General features: G+C 37.4%; 1 protein-coding gene across 4 annotated transcripts in view; it reads right to left on the bottom strand.

Annotated features, from left to right (window-relative positions):
• mbd1a (methyl-CpG binding domain protein 1a) overlaps positions 1-17,983 on the bottom strand; it is a 69,918-nt gene that overhangs the window by 21,975 nt on the left and 29,960 nt on the right. For 3 of the 4 annotated variants that reach the window (XM_062999212.1, XM_062999213.1, XM_062999215.1), the window contains exons 2-11: positions 15,795-16,173; positions 11,060-11,188; positions 10,050-10,170; positions 7,817-8,283; positions 5,691-5,764; positions 5,556-5,593; positions 4,773-4,823; positions 4,619-4,657; positions 2,460-2,522; positions 215-286 (exon numbers count right to left, since the gene is read on the bottom strand). In XM_062999212.1, coding sequence (XP_062855282.1) covers positions 215-286; positions 2,460-2,522; positions 4,619-4,657; positions 4,773-4,823; positions 5,556-5,593; positions 5,691-5,764; positions 7,817-8,283; positions 10,050-10,170; positions 11,060-11,188; positions 15,795-16,048 — 1,308 coding nt within the window. In that variant the 5' untranslated portion in view covers positions 16,049-16,173. The remainder of the gene's footprint in view (positions 1-214; positions 287-2,459; positions 2,523-4,618; positions 4,658-4,772; positions 4,824-5,555; positions 5,594-5,690; positions 5,765-7,816; positions 8,284-10,049; positions 10,171-11,059; positions 11,189-15,794; positions 16,174-17,983) is intronic. The other variant, XM_062999214.1, reaches the window with a different exon arrangement.

The raw sequence follows: 17,983 nt of genomic DNA, 5'->3' as shown, positions 1-17,983 counted from the left end.
AAACTTTAAGTGTTTGCAATTTTTATGCATAATTTTATTTTACACTAAAAGTGTATTTTATTAAAAGCTGTCATGTCTATAAATGCTTCATTTTTCAAATAAAAACCAGAAAGTATTTTTTATTTATACATTTCTTATTTTTACATTTATTTTTCTTTACAAAAATACTGTACAGTGGCCCAAAAAGAAGTCAGTACTGTAACATGTAAGTTACCTCATCATTATCAAAAGCTTCGGGTATGTCATCATTTACATCGTAATATTTTTCATCATCATCTTCACTTTCCTGCAACACATAAAAACAAACATTTACAATAGAAACCGCAGAAATCTTTATTACAATAAAACTGATTAGGTTTATTGTACATTTACATCTCAGATTACATCAAAAATCTAATCACAAAACATGCTGATTCAATCTTAAAAAACCAATTTATCTAATAAATATTTTAAAATTACATTTTAGAAACAACAAACATTTTTAAAATAAATATTTTTCAATATTATCAATAAACAAATTACTTTAAAATCTAACCAACATCTAACTTTGCTGAATTTAAAGGCTAAGCACCAGCTAATATTGAAATTTTAAACACATACATGCATCGAAAGTTGAGTTCCTAACTTGTGATTATTGATAGTTAGAAAACATTTTTTTTTACAAATTCAAGGAATACGGCTTAAAATTCTGATGTTTTGCGTCGCTCGCGGTGTTCGGATTCTGTCACAGGCGTCGCACGTGTGACGTAGATGGTGGACAACAACTCAAGAAGTTGAATGGAAGGCGATGCAAAATGATTAAAAGCTGCGCTGTGTTTGGCTGCAATAATTCAATTCAACACCAACACCGATTTGATATTATCGCCAAATATATAAATATTATATATCTAGATAGATATATAGATGAGGCAGCTTTAGGACAAATCAAATGCGTGTTTATTGGTAAATACTGAACAGAGCAGGAATGCGCTATAAGGATGCGCGTCTTTTCTCTATTAAAAAAGGTTTAAATTTAGCTTCTATCCTAGGCTAGATATACACTGTAAAACGAAAAAAAAGTGTTTAGGCTAAATATTTTAAAAGCACTAATCTGATCAAAATATGGTATACATAAAAATAGAATAAAGGCTGAAAGACCTTAAACCTGCGTTATCATGCGCGCTAAACCAACACATTCACCTGATGTGGTTTCAGAGAGGATCTGAGCGGGGTAGCGATGTTCCCCTCAGCACTAAATCTCTCTCTGATGGTGCTCGGTGCACTAATACACACCTGTACTGTACCTGCATGCATACTTTACAGAGCAGAGCAAATCTAGCCTGGTTATCGCGCCAATATTACCCATCTATTTAGTAGGTATAATTAACATAACAATATATACTACATTTTAAGTTATTATTCGTTTCAATACATTTTTATTCAACGAAAAAATACATTTCAATCATTCCAGCAAGAGAGTGTCTGCAGGCTGCAATGCCATATTAACCGTCATTAAGTGTTTTAGAACGCCGAGGCTGTTTAAATATAGTCTATATTACAATTATTTTATTGAGTGTGAACCATTAATAAACTTGCCTATAATTACTGTTGCCATTGTTTCCATTTTAAAACACAAAGCCTGACACTCAGAAAGAAAGAAAGAAAGAAAGAAAGAAAGAAAGAAAGAAAGAAAGAAAGAAAGAAAGAAAGAAAGAAAGAAAGAAAGAACGTTATACAGGCACCCCCACTGTCACTGCAGATTAATCCTCTTCATTAAATTCAGAAATAGCTTCGGAATCTGAAAAACCAGCACTGGAAAATTCGCTGTCCAAGTCAGTCATAACGGTGTAGTAGTACACTGTTGTCCACCAGTGACGTCACGCTGCAACTTCCTGGAATTTCCGGAGCGACCTCGGGTTTTTCCGTCAATTTACTTGAAATCGTCGATTTTTGAGTGAATTAAACAAGTTATTTACATTTTATTCACGTGTATGGTTTTTAACTAGCTAAAATAATGTGAAATATTTAGAGAGGTCCATTAGGTGGTGCTTAGCCTTTAAAGAAAAACTGTAATATGTGTAATATATTTTATGTTTATTTTTCCCACTGTGTTAGTTTCAACTAATTGAGTGGACACAGTATTTAAAAACTCCAGCAGCGCTGCTGTGTCTGATCCACTCATACCACACACTAACACACCACCACCATGTCATTGTCACTGCAGTGCTGAGAATGATCCACCACTAAAATAATACCTGCTCTGTGGGGGTCCTGACCATTGAAAAAAGTATGTAGTGAAATTGATGAACTACAGTCAGTAATTGTAGAACTACAAAGTGCTTCTATATGGTAAGTGGAGCTGATAAAATGGACAGTGTGTGCAGAAACAAGGAGGTGGTTTTAATGTTATGGCTGATCGGTGTATGTGTCAAGTATTTAATATTAGTTCTTATAAAATAATAATATTTTTATAGTCTCACCTTATTTACAGTTCCTAATGACTTTCCTCCCTTTTCCTGTTGAGCATTCAATCTAGGTGATTTCTGCAACATTAAAGTATGCATAACACAACAGCCAAAGTCAGTACAGTACAATGTTAAACAGTAAAATGTATATCTGATATGTACAGTACAGGCCAAAAGTTTGGACACACCTTCTCATTCCTGTGGTTTTTCTTATTTTTTTTTACATTTTCTACATTGTAGATTAATACTAAAGACATCCAAACTATGAAGGAACACATATGGAATTATGTAGTAAACAAAAAAGTGTTAAACAAACCAGAATATGTTTTATATTTTAGATTCTTCAAAGTAGCTATCTTTTGCTTTAATGACAGATTTGCACACTCTTTGAAATTTTCTCAACCAGCTTTATTAGGTTTCCACCTGGAATGGTTTTCAATGAATGTTTGTGCCTTGTCTAGAGTGAATTTTTGGAATTTGTTGCTTTTTTAATGTGTTTGAGACCATCAGTTGGGTTGTGCAGAGGTAGAGTTGGTAAAATATAAAACATATTCTGGTTTGTTTAACACTTTTTGGTTCACTACATAATTCTTCATAGTTTGGATGTCTTCAGTATTAATCTACAATGTAGAAAATAAAAATAATCAAGAAAAAACATTGAAGAGAAGGTGTGTCCAAACTTTTGGCTGGTGTGTCCAAACTTTTGGCCTGTACTGTATATCTGGATTCTTTCTGGATTTTTCCTCTTTTATAACCCAATCTAGTCATTTCCAATTCCAGATTGTGAATCCGCTGCCCCAGTCTGATTAAAAAGAGTCAGATCACCATATGTCCCCTAAGTCACGTGTCCAATCTGTGGCTGCTACTCATCAACTGCCAGTGTTTGGTTCCCACAGAGTCGATACAGTGTCCATACATTGTATGGACAGTCATAGTAAGGTCCATGTGACCCCAATCCACAACCCCCCCCCCCCCCCCCCCCCACACTCAGACACAGATGCCCAGTTCAATCCTGAAGATCGCTTATCGCAGTGGCAGCAGAAAAAGAGTCCGTCTTAACTTCCCTCACTGAAAAGTAGTCAATTGTATTTGTGTGGATACAAAGTGGCTCAGTTCACACACTCTGCAGTGGTGTGCTAGAGATGACTACACCACCCGAGCACCCATAAATATCTGTTTAAACATACACAAGTTAGTACTAAAAAGCACGGACAACCCCTGCTTCATCAGCCATGACGAGCTAAACGGCTAGTTTGTGAAGGAGCAGCAGTGTCACATCACAAAGCATTGGGCACCATTAAAAAACTTAATGTTACTACTGTTAACCTAGAAAGCTATTTACACCCAAATTTTTTGTTTAATATCTGATTTTTTTCTATTTATTTATGCTGCATTTTCTCCCATTTTTCTTCAGATTTTTAGCGTAGTCAATTTGTCTTCCGCTGCTGGGGATCCCTGATTGCATTTGAGGAAGGTATATTCCCTTTCTTTTTCTGCTAATTAAAGTTCTTGCACAGCGTTAGAAGACCCCACCCACATAGTCCGGTCATTCCGCCCTAGCAGACACAGTAGCCAATTAGTGTCTGCTGCAGGCACTGCCAATTATGCCTGCTAGATGGCGCCCAGCCGACCTGTGGCAACAACGAGTTTCGAACCAAGGAGTTCAGAATCTCGGTGCTGGTGTGCTAGCGGAATATCCCACCTGGGCGTCAATATCGGATATTTTTAATTCATTAATTTATTTTGTGCTCTCCAGTCAGATTCCATTTCTGTTATAATTACAGATACACACTGATACAATTTTCTTATATTTTTTAATAATATTAAAATGCTCCATTTTTATAAGAGCATCTACTTATAACCTATACTAATCAGATACTGACATAAGTGGTTCTGCCCAAGATCCTGTTATATGTATATAGATATATATAGATCTATCGAGCATGTTGATAATGTGACAATTACTTTATGACAATTACTTTAGGACAATTGTTATTGTGCATTATCTGTATCAGGTACCAGTCTAGTGTTTTGAGACTATTTTAGCCCTTTAGAATATAATTATTTTAAATATACTCATGTGAAATTTAAAAATATATCAAAAATATTTCTTTAAATTAGGGTTTATGATACTAGTGTTAACTCAAAATAGTTAGTTATAGTTTTGTACTTACAAAAGAGGGGCTTTTCGTCCTTGAGGAGGGAAAATTCTTCTGAAAAACAAGCACAAACTCTTGCTTTTCAAACCTCTATGGCAATAATACATTTATTGTAAATCAATAATCAGTATCAGTAAAAAGTAGACAAGGACCTTTAGAACATACCTACCAGCAAGTTTTCTTTTTTAGATTTTCCAAGCACCCATTTATCCTTCCCCACCTTAAAAGACATCACATCATATAAATCACACAAACATACACACTAAATATAAAATAAAATTAATACATTAAAATAGAATTCAATATAAACAGATCACTAAATTACACATGGTAAATGTTTTATTTGCACAGCACACAATTGCAAATATATAAACTGCACCTAATATGCAATAATTACATTTCATTTTTATTTTATTTTATTTGAACTACGTCAACATGTTTTGTGTAATGCTTGTGAAGTTTGTGAATTGCTGCTGTATCACTGCAATTTCCATTTGGGAATCAATAAAGTAATAAATCAACCAATCAATAAATGAGCACTTTTATTTTTAAGCTACACACACCTTACAGATGTTACAGATGTTGATGTTTTCATGCACAATGTGTGTTAATCTTCCCTTGAATTCATTGCACCCTCTGCTGTCTGGAAGAGGAGTCTGCACTACTAATGCTTCATCTGGAGATGAATGCATTAACAAAGTAGCACAGTGGTTAAGGTACTGGACCAATCCTTCTGGTAATCAGAAGGTCGCTTGTTCAAACCTCACCATTGTTTAAAAAAAAATAAAATAAAATAAAAATAAATAAAAGCCTAAATGCATAACATCCAGCAACTCCAATGTTACAATGTGTTCCCACAGTGGAATAAACACCACCTTCTAATTGCTAGTGAGTTATAAGCCAGTTCCACTAGATGCTTTACATAAAAAGGAAGAGTCGATTAAACACTTACCTTCCTAAAGACAATGTGAGGACTACGCTTTCTTGATGCTGGAACAAAAAACAACAATTAATACATTTTTCAGTACTTAAACAAAAAGTTAAAAAAAAAGCAAAACAAAATCAATGAAGTGTAATATTCACACACGTCTGCATTTAGGACAGAGCAGCTGCTTTCCTTTACCCATTCCAGGAAACTCAACACCACAGTTTGCACAGCCTCTGTAATAAAAAAGTCACATTGCTGCCAATGAAATAAGCTGCTGCTGTATTCTCACAAGCAGTTTAAGAAGTTACATCTACTTTAAAGGTTAAGACACCAATTTCAACAAATTATTTGGAAATTGTGCCTAAACAAATCTAAATACAAATGTAAGCACATAAAATTTAATTCACATTATTGAATCTTTGATCATAACCGGGTTTTATCGTCAGATGAAATAGAAGAGTCTTTTGTAAACAATATATAAATACACTGATCAGCCATAATATTAAAATCACCTCCATGTTTCTACACTCACTGTCCATTTTATCAGCTCCACTTACCATATAGAAACACTTTGTAGCTCTACAATTACTGACTGTAGTCCATCTGTTTCTCTACATACTTTTTTATCCTGCTTTCACCCTGTTCTTCAATGGTCAGGACCCCCACAGAGCAGGTATTATTTAGGTGGTGGATCATTCTCAGAACTGCAGTGACAATGACATGGTGGTGGTGTGTTAGTGTGTTTGCTGGTATAAGTGGATCAGACACAGCAGTGCTGCTGGAGTTTTTAAATACTGTGTCCACTCACTGTCCACTCTATTAGACACTCCTACCTAGTTGGTCCACCTTGTAGATGTAAAAGTCAGAGATGATCGCTCATCTATTGCTGCTGTTTGAGTTGGTTATTTTCTAGACCTTCATCAGTGGTCATAGGACGCTGCCCACGGGGCGCTGTTGGCGGGATATTTTTGGCTGGTGGACTATTCTCAGTCCAGCGGTGACAACTCCATCAGCATTGCTGTCTTATCCACTCATACCAGCACAACACACAATAACACACCACCACCATGTCAGTGGCACTGAAAATGACACACCACCCAAATAATACCTGCTCTGTGGTGGTCCTGTGGGGGTCCTGACCATTGAAGAACAGTATACGATTTTTTAAAAATATCACTCTTGAATAGGGATGTAACAATGCACCACAAGACAGTTAAAAATCGGTGCACATGTGCCACGATTCGAATCGGTGAATCGATATTCACTTTAAACAGCAGAGGGCACTGGTGCTATTCACCTCGCCTGGTTGACGGCACTTCACAAAGTTGCCAGGTAGGGGGATTCTCCAGCCAAATTTACTTTCTTTATTTGTAGTATTCATTTATTTATATAATGTTGGATTTGTTTTAAAATTTCATTTAAGTTTTTTTACACATTAAGCATTATTTGGCAAAGTTTGTACTTACCTCAGAAATAAAAGGGCATTCATAATTTAGATAAATAAAAGATAAGGACAAATACAATATTTTATTTAAGAGAAATATTTAATTTAAGAGAAATAATAAAAGGAAACGTCATAATTTGTCTTCAATTTCATTTTTCCTTGAAAAAAATCGTACCGTGAACCCAGTTTCGTGAATTGTATCGCATCGTGGGTAAAGTGTATCATTACATCCCTACTCTTAAATATGGCTTTCTTTAAATTTTACCTATTTTTTTTTTATTTTTTTTTAATTTAGTCATTTTCAATTCCCAATAGCTGTTGCACACCTTCTGATGTGATTAGCCACCAACCATATATTTTCAGCACCAGATCTTTACAGATGACCATCATTCCGTGTGTCCTGAAGTCCTCCACCACTTCTGCCAGTGCTTTATTTAGGCAGAAACTGATCCATAATCTGACCTTCTCTCACTCGCACAGCCAACCAGACCAGCGGCACAACTGAGGCTTGAACCTGGATCTCAGAGGTGGTGAGGTAGGATATTAAGACTGCTGATACTAGGGCTGGAGGTTTATCTTATCATGCATTATAAATGGTTTGTGGCTGTTATGTTTATTTTAAGGTTAGTATGTTTTATCGTTACTAAGCCAATAATTCTGAAAATGATGCAACACACAGGAGCAAATGCCAACACTGTGTCGTACTAGTGTGTAATCAGTGGCAGGCCAGTAAAATGCTCTCCTACTTTTACAATGGTTCACTTGGTAGCTTCTTCTGAATACTTTTAAACCAAATACCAGCCTTTAAACAATGCTGTGTTGAAGTGGGAGTTTTACTCACTCCATAGGAGGAAGTCCATGATGCTGCTGCATTCCTCCATCCGGGTCCCGAGACAGCTGGGGAGTAGGATGTGGAAAAAGGATTGTTGAGTGAGTGTTCGGGCCATTCAGGTAGGTAGGAGGGACATTTTCTGAGGTTTGGAGAGGGCTGACTGGGGCCAGTGGAGGCAGGGAAGTAGTTTGAGCAGAGAGATCGTTTAGTCTTAAAGAAGGTGAAAGGCTGGGGTGCTGAAGGCTTTCAGGAGAAATGCGTGAGAGCTGTGCGGGGCTGATATGCAAGCTATTAGGAGCTGGAGGGGTGGACAGTGAGATGGAACTGAGTTTGGGTCTCCTGGGCTTGCGAGGTCCGTTCTTTGGTGTTTTGGGTACATTTTCAGAAAAACGAGAAGTCACTTGATCTGGAGTGGGAGTTCTGGAGGAAGGAAGACTGGAATGTGTGCTGTCTTCTGTCACAGCAGCTTTTCGGCGCTGGATAAACCAGAGAAGAAAAATTAAGTCATTGATGATGCAGAATCTCAGTGCTCAGACTCATTTTTTTTTTGGAGATTGCTTAAACAACCTCATTCACACTTCATGATTAACATTTTGTAAAATGCAATTAAATCAAGAAGCTGTGATTTATTCATTATTTGGAGCCTTTACTTAACTGACAAAGATTTCTAACAAATTTAGAATTTGATGACTGCAACACACTCTATAAAAGCTGGGACAGAGACATGTTTGGCACTGTGTTTCATCTCCTTTTCTATTAATTACACATTATAGGATACAAAATGTTGAAGTTTTGCACATGGGATTTTTGCCCAGTGTTGCTTGATACGAGACTTCAGCTGCTTGGTCAAAGTTGTCTGATTCTCAGCTTTCATGAATTTCAATAAAAAACAAATCAAGCACACACCGTGTCTATGAATCCACACTGTTGTAGCACATGCAGAATGAGACTTGGTAAAATAACTAGAGATGCATGAGTACCGATACTGGTATCGGGTATTTGCCCGATACCGCGCTCATTAACTTGTACTCGCAAACGAGGCTCCGATACTAAACATCCGATACCGTGTGCCTAGTGCACGTTGCTGCGTTATGCCTAGTTCACACTACACGATTTTTGCCCATATTGTCGCTCGGCGACTGGTCGGCGCTAGATTTGCTGGCTCTGGAGCAACTCGGTGTTCGCTCGGCGATCAAAACTCGGCTCTCGATCGCCAAGTGTGAACTATCCAACAAACTCGATCCGACCGGCTTACCGAGCGCTCGTCGACCGGAACGAGTTTTCTAGCACGTCAGATATCTGATCTCAGATGTGCGACTGGGAATGAGTGACATGTCGAACAGCCAATGAGAACGCAGGTTACGGTGTGAGGGGAAACACAGGAGAGGAGTGTAAATAGGTGGGACAGGGGGATAATATAGTTTATATCAGAATACACCGGCACACACACACGTTTTACAGTATTTCTGACCTGATCGTTCTCTACAAAACATAACAACAAAACACCAACATTGCAAAAATATTTATTATAAAACGGATAGTTCCGGTCCTAAAATCTGATTGGCTGAGCCGCGTTCGAAGCCGTTGTAAAATCCCCGATAAACGCACACCTATGACCACCTCACATCATTCCATATTAATACGCCACTGAAAAGAAAAAATTAATGTTATTTTCGCCCTCATGTTGCCTAGCAACACTGTTAATCGAACTATTTTGCGTCGCGGAAGAATGCTTTATTGTAAGTTTATACACAATAAATACATTTATGAATTAAACATTGTTGTATTTATTATATTTTATGTTGACCGCCGTTTTATAAAAGCAATAAGCCACTCGAGACCGTACGTTACTGCTATGATTTTAGCACGGGGAAAGAAGTTTTAAAAACGTCATCCCCGTGCTAAAATCACATCCCTGTGCTAAAATCACAGTAATGCACGGCCTCTCGTGGCTTATTACTTTATTAACCTCCAACTCACTACAGAACAATGCTATTCGTGTTGCCAAATCCACTCAGATTCATTTATTTTTCCTCCTTGATTTCATCACGTCAGCGCACAAACACTTTGATCACTCGCTACTTGTTGATGTGCATTTTTGGTAATATGATTGGATAACTTCTAAGTCAGTCTAAAAACAATATTTTTAAACTTTCTCTAAAATTGCTCTAATTTTATTTATCTAATCATAATGACATCATTTACAAATTTTTTTATCCGTGCTGTAAAATATTCAGTTTACCTTTCTTTTGGTAACAACAACTTCATCCATAAACTTTCCTTTTTTGTAGTCAAAGTGTGCCAGGTCAAGCTGGAGATGTCTGGCAAGCTGGACCTTGCTCCTAAAACGCAGTCCCTTTGGACTAAAAGAGAAAAACACAAATAAGAGGCCATTATGTATTAGACATAGAAACACATACAGTAGTAGTAGAACATGAAGTTGTTACATCTGTTTAAAAAAAATCCATTTTTATTATATATTTCAGGCTACTTAAATAGGGATGTCCCGATCACGTTTTTTTGTTCCCGATCCCGATCTTTAATTTTGATCTCGATCCGATACCGATTCTCAAACCGATACTTGTATTTTCTAGATATTGTCTAGATAAGAACTAGATAATACTGTTCACACAGTGCACACTTCAGGTACATTACAGTTATTCAAATTAATCCAATGTATATGTTTAACAACTGAATAGCTCTGCAGTGCTGTAGGAAAAAAATTGCCTGCATCCAAGCTATTGCTTAATGTTCTTTTACAAAATAAAAGTAAACAAACCTAGTGCAGCATTGTAGTAAAAATGAAGTGAGATAATTACAGTTTCACTTTGAACTTTATATTCAAAGAACATAATTCTGTTTAATGCAGTGATACACTAAAAATGAACAAAAATCTCCAATGTGTTTTATGGTTATATTATTAGTTTAGTTTTTTTTTTTTTAGCTGAGAATGATTAAGCATGTTTGGGGGGGCTAAATAAACACATTAGGACATTTTAGTATGGCTTTCATAACAAACATTAAAAACAATAACATTCAGTAGAAATGGTAAGAAACGACTCTATGCTACACAATTCACAGCTTCACAATTTTATGGCCTACGTTATTATCCCGCAAAAAATAAACTGTAATGCAGATTAATTAGTCAAAATTAAAACAATAACTCTGCTTAATTGCATATTACAAATGTCATTATATGCAGTATATGCTGATGCCTCCTTTAAACTAGACAATCCAGTGTAAATACTGTACCTCAGGTAATAAGCAGCTGATTTACCATCACCCCACATGATCAATTTTCGTTTCCAGCCTTTGCCCAGGTCAGGACAGTCCTCCCAGTTATTCTTATTCGCCAACAATGACCGCCTTCCTCGTCCTGCCCTGTAGAATACAATAAGAAAGAGATATGTTATGAGACATACAGTGGTGTTCAAAAAAATAGCAGTCCAACACCATTAACCTGATAAATCCCTGTTTTTAGTAGAAGTGATATTTCTACATGGCAAAAAATTTACTTGAAAGTGTAGTAGAGTAATGAAAACAAAACAAACCCAACAATTAGGACATGCATGCCACTCACTCTGAGTAATCGAAGCATTGATTTAAAGGGGGTTGTTCAAAATAATAGCAGTGAGGAGTTCAATTGGTGAAGTCATTCATTCTGCAGAAGAACGGGTGTCAATTTTTGCCCTTATTTAAGGTAGAAGGGTGGCAAATGTTGCACAGGTTGGTCATAGCTCATTTCCTTCTGAAATACTGGGTAAAATGGGTTGTTCCAGACATTGTTCTGATGAACAGCGTACTTTGATTAAAAAGTTGATTGTAGAGGGAAAAACATACAGAGAAGTGCAGCAAATTATAGGCTGCTCAGCTAAAATGATCTCAAATGCCTTGAAGTGACAACCAAAACCTGAAAGACGCGGAAGGAAGCGTGGAACTACTGTCGAATGGATCGAAGAATAGCCAAAATGGCAAATACTCAACCAATGATCACCTCCAGAAAGATCAAGGAACATCTGAAGTTACCAGTAAGTACAAAAGATGATTAAGTGAAGCCAATTTACCAGCAAGAACTCCTTGCAAAGTCCCGTTGTTAAGATAAAGACGTGTCCTGAATGGGTTCAAATTTGCCAAAGAACACATTGACTGGTCCAAAGAGAAATGGCTGAACATTTTGTGGACTGGTGAAAGCAAAATTGTTTTTTTTTGGGTCTAGTGGCCGTAGACAGTATGTCAGACGACCCTCGAGCATTGAATTCAAGCCAAAGTTTACTGTGAAGACAGTAAAGCATGGCGGTACAAAATGATGATATGAGGATGTTTTTCATACCATGGTGTTACACCTATTTATCACATACGAGGGATCATGTATCAGTTTAAATATATCAGAATACTTAAGGAGATCATGTTGCCCTATGTCGAAGAAGAAATGTCCTTAAAATGGGTGTTTTAACATGACAATGACCCAAAACATCTTGGTTACAGACAAACAAGATTGAAGTAATAAGAGTGGCCAGCACAATCCCCTGACTTCAATCCCATAGAGAACTTGTGGGCTGATATCTGAAACACGTTTTTTTTAGGCAAAACCCAAAATTGCAGAAGAACTGTGGAATGTCGTCTAATCATCCTGGACTGGATACCTGTTCAGAGGAGCCAGAAGTTGGTCGACTCCATGCAACACAGATCTCGGGAACAATTATTATGCCACTAAATATTAGTTCAGCAATTTAAAGTAAAGTGAAACTTCAAACATTTTTTCATGTTACAGATAAATTTTTTGAGTTTTTAAAGAAAAATGCTGGCACTGCTATTTTTTTGAACAGCCTAATATTCATTTTTCTTAACTTTCTGTAAAGGATTAACACAAACTGGCTAAATTTTGTTAATGTTTTGATTTAGAATTGAAAGTGTAGTATTTTCAGTGCATTTGCATTTATGGAAATAAAAGTTATTATAATGATTTTGTGCTTTATTTGCTTTTTTAAAATCACTGCTATTTTTTTGAACACCACTGTATGTGCATGATCTTAGGTGCGAATCGCTGTTGCAATCAAGTGGACCAGTTTTAACCCTAATCAGATAAAGTGTTTACTGAAGATAAATCACTGACACTTATAAATTGAAATTAATGTCTTTTATGGCACCTCTATATGTGCTAAGAGTAATTTTACATGGTTTTAATTATCTATGTAATGGCAAACATACTAAAAATTATTTAACACAGTTTTATTAATCTACGTAGTGGTAAATGTAAAAGTAATTTTTAGTTTTATTAATTTTTACGTAATGGTATGAGTTTTTTTCAGGTTTTTAATATTTAGAAAAATAATAAAAATAGACAACAAATGTTTTTACATTTTTCCAGTAAAAATGTCACACTCCCAAAGTGCTTCTAAAAAGTGGCGATGTGAAAGGAAAGCGATGTGGCACCTCACAAGAGCAGGAACCATAATTCGTTTTTGGATCCTAGAGGAAATTATTTTAAGTGGTGGAGATCCAAATAACTTTTTTATTAAATATATCAGGGTGAGATATAAACATGATGTTTAAACATGATACGTGAGAACCAAAGTAAGCATAATCAGCGCATTTACAGCTTAATACTATCACGCATTATAGTGTGTAAAATCAGTACACCACACACAACTTTTCATATAGTAAGGGTTTGAAAATTGGGTCTTACGCACTTGGCATAAAATGATAGATTTTTAAATAAAAGCTATAGTGGTCATAATAAGAAAGGAAAAATGAAGTGCAGCGTTCCCCAACCTTTTTTGCACCACGGACCAGTTTCATATAAGATATCATTTCACGGACCAGCGGGGGTGGGGGGATTTAAAATAGAATAACTATAGAAATGGAAAATCAGTGGGAATCCTGAGCTTTTTTCGCTGCAACGAGACACTGCTCCCACCTAGTGGTGATTGGGGACAATAACACCCAAAAAGTATTGAAAATTTAATTGCTCCTGTAGCAATCTCTAATTACTTATTCTTTCTGTGCAGCCCGGTAATAAACGACCCGCGGACCGGGCCCGGCGGTTGGGGACCACTGGTTTAGTGAATATTATGTAAATAATTGTATCCATGCTGACATTAAGATAACCTACACATTAAAAGACAGCGTTAGGGCTGTGGCGGTGAAAGAATTTCCCCTCTCGATATTTAGCGCGGCTCAACACAATGTTATTGTATGCGATATTATTGCATATAAAAAATTACTTAATTTATCTGGATTTTAGAGCTATATAAACAAGCTTTATTGTTAGGCTACGATTCGGTATATTATTGCTTTATAATGACAAAGATGAGACAGCTTTAGGACAAATCAAATGCGTGTTTATTGTTAAATACAGAACAGAGCTAAGATGCGCAATAAGAATGCACGTCTTTTCTCTATTAAAAAAGGTTTAAATTTAGCTTCTAGCCTAGAATAGATATACACTGTAAAACAAAAAAAAAAGTGTTTAGGCTAAATATTTTAAATGCACATCTAATCAAAATATGGTAAAAAAAAAATAAAAATAGAATAAAGTCTGTAAGACCTTAAACCTGCATTATCATGCGCGCTAGAAAAACCAACATGTTCACCTGATGTGGTTCCAGAGAGGATCTGAGTGGGGTAGCGATGTTCCCGACGGCACTAAAACTCTCTCTGATGGTGTGTGTGCTCGCTGCACTAATTCACACGTACTGTACCTGCATGCGACTTTAGAGAGCAGAGCAAATCTAGCCTGGTTATCGCGCCACTATTAACCATCTATTTATTAGGTATAATTAACATAACAATATATACTACATTTTAAGTTATTATTCGTTTCAATAAATTTTTATTCAACGAATAAATACATTTAAATCATTCCAGCAAGCCAGCAAGAGAATATTTGCAGGCTGCAATGCCATATTAACAGTCATTAAGTGTTTTAGTACGCCAAGCATGTTTAAATAAAGTCTAAATTACAAGTATTTTATTGAGTGTGAACTCAATTTGATGATTAATAAACTTGCCTATAATTAATGTTGCCATTGTTTCCATTTAAAACACAAAGCCTTTATTTAACATTTATTACGCCCAAATGTAAGCGTAAAACAAGATGGACCCTGCAACCAAAAAAAAAAAAAGAAAAAACGTGAACATCGCGGTGTGGCGGTTGCTTGGCATGCCCTGCGGTTGGCTGGTCTATACCGCGGTATTTCAAAATTGCGGTTAGCGCGACAGCCCTAGACAGCGTACACAAAAACATTCCCAGAAAAGTAAGAATACCCAGGGGTGTATATTGGGATCTCATAGAGGACAAAGCTGCAATGAAGACAACATCTTTTCCTAGAATGTCAATGGTTATTTTAGCAAGACAACCCCAGGCCTCATTTAGCATTTTTTACAACAGCGTGGCTTCGTAGACACAGAGTGCATGTGCTTGACTGGTCTGTCTGCAGTCCAAATCTGTCTCCAATTAAAGATGTATGGTTAGGCATTCAGGTGGTGCAGCAGTCTAATATGCCTGTCCAGTTAAATCTCAGCTGTGCTATAAATCAGCTGGTCGTCTACACATACACGACTGGCCGTGTCAATGGCAAAAGAAACTATGGAGCAGGGGTTCATTATTATTGCTGCAATTGAGGCCTCTGATGCCTTATCAAGGCACCTGCACAAGGGGCAGTTGATCGCTGACGGAAGGGAGTGTTTCTGCAGGCACAATAAACTGCAACAAACTTTTTTTGGAACAAAGCTAATGATTAGCTAATGCTACCAAACAAAAAATAAAGAGGAATAAGCAGATTTAAAATCAATTAAAAATTACATTCGGCTTGCTTTGATGTCCGAGTTAGGGATCTTGCTTAAGGATTCAACTATAGTTTCTCAAGCTCTAAGCTAACACTGCACACTAACACAACTGTGTTCTTGACTTCAGGGGAACTGTAAGACAATCAAAATACAATAAAGCAGCATCAACAATCAAAGGCTAAAAAGAAGAAGTACATACTTAACGTTTTTTTTAGCTCTTTGCCCACGTTTCTTAACGCTCTTGACTTCATCATTTTTCACGTCATCCTCTTCCTCACAGTCTTCCAGCGGCTTTAGCCAATCAGGAGGCGGCTCTGTGTCATCTTTGTCAGGGTCTGTGGGTGCGCAGACGGAGTCCTTGCCGATCGGAGGCATGTCGTTAGGTAATACAGGACTGATATCGTCCTGTCCTCTCTCCGACTGCCCACCCAACTCCTCCGTCATGCCTTCCATTAATCTCACGCTCTCAAGCTGGCGGATCGGGATTCATTGCAGGAAGAGTAAACAAGAGAACGATTCATGTCTTCATGCCACCTTCAGACCGTGACATACATAGATTCAGGCTTCATTTTGATTAGCTGGGAAAAAGAACAAACACTAAATCAGATAAAGACACAACAGTAACAAATGTAACATATATTTACATCCTGTTATTCTCACTGAAATAGCAGACTATGGGTAGTTAAAATACAATGCAGTTAAACAGAACAGCATAAATTGCAGGGTTATTTTTGCTCGTATGGTCATTTGTGGCCTCCTTCATCCACTATTGCATTAGAGCTATAATATAAATACGAATGTGTATTTATATATGTGTAAATACAGGGGTTGGACAAAATAACTGAAACACCTGGTTTTAGACCACAATAATTTATTAGTATGGTGTAGGGCCTCCTTTTGCGGCCAATACAGCGTCAATTCGTCTTGGAAATGACATATACAAGTCCTGCACAGTGGTCAGAGGGATTTTAAGCCATTCTTCTTGCAGGATAGTGGCCAGGTCACTACGTGATGCTGGTGGAGGAAAACGTTTCCTGACTCGCTTCTCCAAAACACCCCAAAGTGGCTCAATAATATTTAGATCTGGTGACTGTGCAGGCCATGGGAGATGTTCAACTTCACTTTCATGTTCATCAAACCAATCTTTCACCAGTCTTGCTGTGTGTATTGGTGCATTGTCATCCTGATACACGACACCGCCATTGGATGCACATGGTCCTCCAGAATGGTTCGGTAGTCCTTGGCAGTGACGCGCCCATCTAGCACAAGTATTGGGCCAAGGGAATGCCATGATATGGCAGCCCAAACCATCACTGATCCACCCCCATGCTTCACTCTGGGCATGCAACAGTCTGGGTGGTATGCTTCTTTGGGGCTTCTCCACACCGTAACTCTCCCGGATGTGGGGAAAACAGTAAAGGTGGACTCATCAGAGAACAATACATGTTTCACATTGTCCACAGCCCAAGATTTGCGCTCCTTGCACCATTGAAACCGACGTTTGGCATTGGCACGAGTGACCAAAGGTTTGGCCATAGCAGCCCGGCCGTGTATATTGACCCTGTGGAGCTCCCGACGGACAGTTCTGGTGGAAACAGGAGAGTTGAGGTGCACATTTAATTCTGCCGTGATTTGGGCAGCCGTGGTTTTATGTTTTTTGGATACAATCCAGGTTAGCACCCGAACATCCCTTTCAGACAGCTTCCTCTTGCGTCCAGTTAATCCTGTTGGATGTGGTTTGTCCTTCTTGGTGGTATGCTGACATTACCCTGGATACCGTGGCTCTTGATACATCACAAAGACTTGCTGTCTTGGTCACAGATGCGCCAGCAAGACGTGCACCAACAATTTGTCCTCTTTTGAACTCTGGTCACCCATAATGTTGTGTGCATTGCAATATTTTGAGCAAAACTGTGCTCTTACCCTGCTAATTGAACCTTCACACTCTGCTCTTACTGGTGCAATGTGCAATTAATGAAGATTGGCCACCAGACTGGTCCAATTTAGCCATGAAACCTCCCACACTAAAATGACAGGTGTTTCAGTTATTTTGTCCAACCCCTGTATATACTATATATACTATAATCCACCAAACAATAAATTTTAACATTCATTCCAATTTATCATTTTATTACAAATCTTAACCAACTTAACTATTAGCATCTATTCACTGTATAATCACTATGCAAGTCTAACTAATAGCTAGGGCTTATATTCAGTCTAATCTAGAAATGTGAAAAGCAATAAAAATAAAGCCCTCCTTTTATAGGGGCCTCTTTGAACGGCCTGAGGCTAGCACAACACGCTCGACTGCAATGTGATGGAGATTATTTAGAGAAGCGAGGAGGAGGAGGGGAATATAATAAAAAAAAAAAAAAAAAAACACGA

Source organism: Trichomycterus rosablanca, chromosome 7, assembly GCF_030014385.1.
Source record: "Trichomycterus rosablanca isolate fTriRos1 chromosome 7, fTriRos1.hap1, whole genome shotgun sequence".
In the NCBI taxonomy this organism is placed as follows: Eukaryota; Metazoa; Chordata; class Actinopteri; order Siluriformes; family Trichomycteridae; genus Trichomycterus; species Trichomycterus rosablanca.
The sequence above is the reverse complement of the archived record's forward strand: the minus strand, read 5'-3'. Positions and strand labels throughout refer to the sequence as shown.